The sequence below is a fragment of the Mesitornis unicolor genome, unplaced genomic scaffold, assembly GCF_000695765.1.
Source record: "Mesitornis unicolor isolate BGI_N332 unplaced genomic scaffold, ASM69576v1 scaffold47066, whole genome shotgun sequence".
Classification (NCBI taxonomy): Eukaryota; Metazoa; Chordata; class Aves; order Mesitornithiformes; family Mesitornithidae; genus Mesitornis; species Mesitornis unicolor.
The window spans coordinates 31,445-39,192 of NW_010192541.1; the positions used below are offsets into that span (position 1 = coordinate 31,445).

The 7,748-nt window shown below is 39.7% G+C and overlaps 1 protein-coding gene across 1 annotated transcript in view; it reads right to left on the reverse strand.

The window, feature by feature from the left end:
• Window positions 1-4,138: 4,138 nt before the first annotated feature.
• IFRD1 (interferon-related developmental regulator 1) overlaps window positions 4,139-7,748 on the reverse strand; it is a 9,220-nt gene continuing 5,610 nt past the window's right edge. Inside the window, exons 8-11 of the mRNA XM_010187131.1 lie at window positions 7,257-7,391; window positions 5,959-6,087; window positions 4,898-4,993; window positions 4,139-4,290 (exon numbers count right to left, since the gene is read on the reverse strand). Of these exons, the coding sequence (XP_010185433.1) occupies window positions 4,201-4,290; window positions 4,898-4,993; window positions 5,959-6,087; window positions 7,257-7,391 (450 nt within the window). The 3' untranslated portion in view covers window positions 4,139-4,200. The remainder of the gene's footprint in view (window positions 4,291-4,897; window positions 4,994-5,958; window positions 6,088-7,256; window positions 7,392-7,748) is intronic.

Consider the following 7,748-nt stretch of genomic DNA (forward strand, 5'->3'; position numbering starts at 1 on the left):
TCAAACCAAATGCAGAAGATTGTCATAATTCCCCCAAATTTGAGCACACAGCCAAGTAAACATTCACCAAGCCTCAATAGGCCAGAAAAGAGCTTCAATCACTCCTGATGATGGGGTTCATTCCCTGATGATGGGCATTCACAGACAACGTGTGTACTTTTAGATCTCTTTTATATCTTTTATATATCCTTTATATCTTAATAGAGTGTAAGAAAAGATTATAGCTTATTTTTTCTCTCTGTTCAGAATGGTTGCTGCAAAATACAAAGGTAAGGTAGAAAAGCTGGCATACCAGTCATTACCCTTACCTCGAGTGTGATTTTTAGGTGTGTGGCCATACTTTCAGGCCGAGTGGCCGCATCCACTGTCACTCCCCTGAAGGTCGCATGGTGCCAGGCAGCTCAGTCTGAGCCACATCACCACCAGCACCGACTCTGCGGCCTCCCCACAAGCACATCCGTGGCCACCCGCAAGCACCATGGAGCTGTGTTTCAACAACAGCAGGCTAAACGTTACCACGTTGTGCACAGGGGCTTTGGGTTATTTTTAGCTTCCAAAGAGCAGTGGTTTCTCAGGAGTATTTTGATTAGTACCTCCCTGCAACTTCAGGGAAAACTCTTCTTAGAAACTTGAGCTAAGTGAGTACCTTTGATTCATTAATATGATGAATTGCATATTTCTGCATTCATTATTAATTATTTAAAACTTATTTCCTCACTGTGCATGTAGCCACAGTGGATATATTCATTATTATTAGTTCAACAAAGTCTGTACTACCTTTATTTGGTTTTTTCTTCATTGACATGCCAAACAACAGAGAGAGGATACAGGAATCGGTATCACTGATCAGAAGTACTGACTATTTTCACAACAAACTAATCTAAATTTTGTGGATTTTGGAGTTTCTCTGTCCTGTACTTTAACCTTGCTTAAAGACTTTTTTCCCCTTTCAACTTTTACATTTCTCCTTAGGTTGTGGTAAAATCAGCACTTCAGTGAGAATACACTGAAAATGTTCCACAGAAAAAATGGAAAACAATCAAGTCTAAAAGGAAATAAAAACCAGGAGAATGAAAAGTTACTTACAACATAACCACGTGCAGGTAATACACCAGTATGGAAGAAATCAGCCAGAAAATCACCTGAAGAAAACTCCTCTCTTTACTTTTAGACCCATAGGAACCTGTCAGTTCCTGCAGGATCCATGAAGGCAGCTATGAAACAGACTGTCCCTTCCAATCTATATTTAGAGTTCATCTTGGCTGAGTATACTGACTCCACACGATTGATCTCTTCAAAAAGAAATCAACACATACACAGCTCTTTTTTATTGTACTTGAATTATTATGATAGTATCCTATCATGGAGAATGAGGTTTGTTAACTGATGATCAATATTTCACTTACCTTTTGGTCTATGATGCCTTTTTAAAACTCATTTGCTCTGCAGAAGAGTCATATCTAGAACACTGTAGCTATGAGTAACCAGTTTGCTATGCAGAAGAGTCATATCTACAGTATTGCAGCTATGAGTACTTTAAAGGCATAGACTAGAAAAAAAACAGCCTGTTTCTCTAATCTTATGCTGAAGGGTCTTGACTGGAAGTGGGGGAACCTGCTGGTCTGGTCCTGCTCCCAGACCTTTATATAAATTTATTTCAATCTGTAGGTTAAGTAAAAGCAACACGGGAAGCAGAGCCTGGGACTGACACCCTTTCTTCCACTGCACCACATCCACTCAGCTGAGCCTGGCACTGGCCTGAGGACACTAAGGAGAAAAGGTTCTGATATGAAATGAGAATTATTGTTACAGCTGGGAAAAGTCGTCCTGAAGCATGCAGGGTGGTGCTGAGCACACTGTGCAGGTACCTCTCTCCTCACCGAGGATATCTGGACTCAACAAGAAGAACGGTCACCTCTGTGCCTGCTTTCCCAGAGGATGACTGTTGGCGAGCAGTGGCAATTGCTCCTTTGCAGACAGCTCTCTCCATCACTGTTTTTTTGGTGCCGATGTTGCAGAACATGTTACAGCACACTGTAACGACAGGCGGCTGATGCTTACACAAAGGGACCATGGCTCAAATAACAAATCATTTCTGAAGCCATTCTTTGTGTCTAAAATTTTGAACCCATTTAAAAAGACAATAAATGTATTTTTCTTTCAGAAAACAACAGAGAGGATACATCTTCTGACTCATCGTTTCCTATCCCAAGCTGACAAGCTCTGCTGCTGCCCAGTCTGAGTAGCTGGGCCAGTAGTGCAGACATAACAAGCTTGCTCTTTTTCTGCAGGGGTCTCCTGAAAGTCCTCCCTCCAAATGAGAATGTGCAAGCCAGGGAAAAAAAAAAGTCACCTCCATCCCTGACACCATTCCAGTTGGAAGACAAAGACCCAGGCCTCTCCTAGTCTAAGCCTGAAGATGTCTCCAAACCCATCAAATTTGTGTAGGGCAGCAAAAAAAGCCCCTCTCCCCTCAAACAGCCTTGGAAATCATCCTTGTCACTTGTGGGTGAGAGCTGCAGTATAATGTGGGAAAGGGCAACCACATGCTTGGCCACTGCCAGGAGGTGCTGCAGAAAGCAATACTGCAAAATACTGGCTGGACAGCAAGCTAAGGAAAGTGCCATTTTACACCAGCAAAATGTACCAAAGACAGCCACTCAGAAGCCATGGGAGACACCAGCAGGCCTGTGGGAACAGTTTAGCTCATAGGGGCAACATCTAGGGCTGAGCAAACACACCACCTTCAAGGATCAGAAGTTTCTTCTCCACTTGTGTGACAAACACTGACAACACATGTCAATAGCAGCACAGGTTTCAGTTGAAGGCCCTGGTGTAGTCTGAGTAATCATTTTCATAAGCCAAACAGAGTCTTACATAATACTTCCCCCTCCCCTCAAATAATTCAAGTTAGAAGGTACAACCACTTAGCATGTATGGTTTTTCTGGAATAGTTTCTGCTATAATCTGAAACTAAAGGAAAAAACCAAACCAAACTTTCCCTTATCAGAGCAAGCAGTAGTTTTCAGTGCGTGGGGTGGGGTTGTTTTTGGGTATAAAGTTTACTTCCTCTGCTGATAACTTGTCCTACAGTTTCAAGAATGTTTATTCTAACAAGCACTTTTATTTCTAGATCTTGCAGTTCAGAAGCTCCAGCTATCTCAGTTGCAGCATCTTTATTACATAACCTCCCCATCACCCCTAAGAAAACCAGTTGTCAGTTACTGGCACATTTCAGTCCTCTGGAGCCAGAAACTGAGGGTAGGGAAGTAGTTCTCAACATGATGAAAACAGGGCAGCTGGGGTGGCTCCTGCGGGATAAGGGACACACTTGTTTTGTAGTACCAGAACCAGGAAACATTTGACAATTACAAAAGCAATGACAAATCACCAGTAGGCCATTGTGCAGACCATACGTAAATAAGCTATACCTTTGAAACACAGCAAGATACTGTTTTATGTACATCTGCTAATAACATTGAGACTACCCAACCACATGTCTGAACAGGCAACCAACCAACCCATCTGTTTCAGCCTTTAGGTTTTGCTAGCGTTCCAGCTTTTCATTCATGTAGTAATCACTGCTACACAGAAAGTAAGCAACGGGAAACATGTTTATTGCAAAAATTAAACATCCAATTTCAGAACATGAGGATCTTGTTTTTATTTTACATTGAGGCAAGTACTCATCATTCACTACTTCACTGTAACTGCAGGTAACTGAACTTCATAGCCTGCTTCAGGATAAAGCCGCATTGTAGAAATCTCTTTGCCCATCTGCCACTGAAGAGTTATTAAAATAAATTCACATGAAAGAGTTTCTTTTCATATTAGCACATTCTTACCAAAACATCTGGTCAATGAATTCATTAAATTTACCTTAATATAAAGTAAGGAATCCAGTCTGACACACAGCATTTCACTACGATTATCCCCCCCATTTAACAGTTCAGTTATAATATATTCAACCTTTGGAGCAATTGCATCTAATGCAGGCGTTATAACGTATCCCTGCACCCATCAAGCTATATACAATGTATATGCAACTAAGCAACAACATGCATTATATTTACAGATTTTACACATTCCTGTGCACAAGTGTAAACTGTGAGTACAGAAATTTTTAAAAAAATCACCTAAAGGTTACAAATCTATTTTAATTATGAAATATTTAAAATTGAACCCCATGGAAAAGGAGATCTAGAAAAACTCCCCCACATCTGCTCTTTTATCACGGCATTTACTTCTAGCCTTCGTCCGAGCCTTGAATGCTGCAGAGTTGTACAAGTGCTGCAAAATAAAAGGAGAAATGAATCACAGATGTTCAAAAGTTTTATGTACTTCAGAGATTTTTTTTAAGTTTAGAAACAGCTGAAAATATATTTTGATTCATCTCTGAAGTAAATTGGTAGGCCTTCTGAAATTGATAGTGTGATACATTTGAACCAAAGGCCGATTCCTTTTAACACATATACATTTAAAAGAAACTTGGACTGTATGAGAAAGGCTGAGCTAGGAGCAATTCTGTAAGCCTGTCAGTCTTGAGTATCATACAGACGTAATGTAGATTAAGGTTGCCCCCTGGATTAAACTCAGTAAACCCAAGTTTCACATACATGGAGCATGAATCTGGTACCAATCAGCCACCAAGTCAACCTTCAGACTCTCCTGGAAGCAGTAGCAGGCATGTGCCCAGTGGAAAAAAAAAATCTAAAATACGAGCTCCAAGAGACATATAAACAAGGTTTGGTTTCATTCAGAACAATATAGGGCACTGTTAGAACTGAAGTGGCAAGTTTAAAGATGACAGCTTCTGAAGAGCCTGTTTGGAATACACCAATATATTTCACCTGAATTAAATGGTATGAAGTAAATACATTAAGGTGCAATAACCTACCCTTTCAAAACGGGATATCTTCATTGTTTTAAGAGTTGCAGCATCCAGCATTACTGGTGGACCAAGCTCAAACACGTTCCGAAGAAAGTCATTTGACTGAAGAAGAAACACATCAAATGATCAGTTTCTACTGCGATTATCAAGTCTCCAAAGATGACTACTGTTACATATCAAGTTTTCCAGTAAAAAATAGTAGCAATTTCCTGCACATCTTAGTATCTTTTGCAAATAAGCCAGGAAAAACTTTATCATAATAAGGCTAAGAACTACAACTGCCCTCTTAAGATAGAGGCAGCTACCACCCCCACATTGAATTTTTTGTACCAACAAATTAGACACTGTTGTGTTACATCATCTACACAAGATTAGGTCACTGGACACAGATCTGTATGCTTTAAAAACACAACCATTTAAAAAATATCTGTCTGCAAACGTGCGATTTAAAATATCTGCCACATGTCTGGGCTCCCTTAGTCCTAAGAAATTCAATTGACACTGAATTGAAGACTTTAACCCCATGATCATAGCAGTTTGGGAGTGTACACTCCTAAGTCAGAGTTCCTGCTTCTACTACATATCCAAACAGATGACTGGTGAACAACCAGTTCCAGGAATAGAGATAAGGACTTATCTCCTCCCTTCTGCAATGCTGTCATCACTGGGCTGCAAGTTGTGTTTGTTATTTTTGACTAAAACTTTGCATTCCTTTTTACAGGCTTGACCAGGAAGGGAGGAGACAGACAGCCTTATAGCAGCCAGGTGACTACACCACTCTGCTGAAAGCGTAAGAATTCAGGGAAAACCCTGAAGCGAAGATACTCAGCTTGCATCTCTGACTTCTTGAAGAAGTCTTCTAATTGCTAACCCAGCACACCCAGGCCACAACTCAGAGGCAGCTCACCCAGACAGTTCTAGCTCACTGTAGTTCATTTTGAAAGTGCTATCCTTTAACACTTCTAATGCAAAACCCATTATTTCACAAAGTCCTACTCATAACTGTGTAACTACAAAGAAGCCAGCCAGAGAACTACAGTCTGAACATGTATCAAACAGCAGCTCACCTGCAAATGATATTGCATTCCCGACCCCAGAATCTCCTTGAAGGTATCATAAGTTTGTTTTTTAACCCAGCAGTCAATATACATGCGCTCAGGTCCAAACTTAACCATCTCTGTAGGAAAGTCACGCTCCTATTGAGAATTAAAGGAGAGAACATACATAACTTTAATTTAAACAGTCATTTGTATTAGAAAATGTATATAACTCATTGGCACACCAAAGCTTCCAAATAATATAATATGCATATAACAAGTATTGTATTTGTTCACACACCTGAAGTTAAATATCATGTAAGACTTGAAGCTGACATTCTTCAGGTCAGAAAGCATTTAAAAAAAGAACACTGAACTTTCATCTTAAAATGACTTTTAAGAATTGGACTTATCTCCAGAAAAAAACAGTTCTGAGTGCAGGAGTCACCTTTCAGCCCATTTATAAGCCTCATTTAGTCTCCACCTTTCAAGTGCAGCAGCTACATTTGTGACAATGGAATGTAAGGAGTGCTGATGAGTGACTCTAATGAGTGACTCCTTCTACAGTCAGAATCTCAAAGGTGACTTCAAATCACTTCAAAGCCCTCTCCTCAGCTTCCAAGATGTTTAACTATTCTGATGTCAACTAGTATTTAGTTGGTCTTACCCACACAGCAATGTAAGTAGTAATTATCCGACAAGTAAAAAATCTAGTTTGAAAAGTGTAAGACAACAAATAATCCATTAAAGTGATCAAAGTTTGACATTTGTCTTAGAGGCTTTACTCAGAAGTTATCTCAAGTATGTCAAGTATTTTTAGATCCTGTTTTGTGTACTGTTCTCTTAATCTGGATATGGAAAACCAGATGATTACAGCACAACAGTTAGGACAACAGCTCCCCTCCATACACAAATGCTTCTTTGGCCTCTGACGAGATGCCATTTGGCAACATCTTACTAAGTTGCTTTTTGTTTATTATGCACAGCAGTTCAGTAAGAGATTTTACAATAAACCTTTCCACAGAATTCAGGACACTAATTCAGATGTCCTACAAAGTTTTCTACAAAAAAAAAATCTGCTCTTCTTTACAGAAAAAAATACTCTTCAGTATGGAAGTCGTTTGGAGCAAAATAAATGAAGTAAACATTTTTGTTCTACATTCCTAGGATGCAGTTGTATTTTGCATAAATGATCAGAATTTGAAATGGAATTTTTCCCTGTTGCTTTCACTTAAACAGTAATTCTATTTTATAATAAAATAATTCTCATTAAATTGTATACTACATAGTTACAAATGCCAGGATTCAAAGGCAGACAGAAGAATCACCTCAACAGCTCTTAGAACATCTCTGAAGACGGATCGCTGCTTTCTTTTATCTACTTTGGCTCGGTGCTTGTTTCCATCAGTAGCCAGAGCTCTTAGTTTCTCTGTTAGAAGTTCCATGTCTTCATAAAAGAAATCCTAGTCAAACAAGCAAACAAAAACCAAACAACACTTCGGTTTCTGGCCTTAACATCCTTCCTGCAAACAGAAACATGGATCCCTCTAAATTCTGGGCATGTAGATCCTTACAACCTGTTACTTTGTTATTTGAAGAGACAGAGATGGCACTAACTCCCTGTACTTCCATTTGCAGTGTTTAAGCCAGTAAGAATGAAGTCAGGGCACCCAGTTTGCCAAGAAGGACACTATCCACCTTTGTTCTGCTAGTCAGAGCCACATGAAACAGTCCAGCTCCTTCAGTGTGCGTATATACCTGCCCACTCTTCTGCTCCTTCATTCCAAGGGACCTCAAACTGCCTAAATGATCTGCTGAAC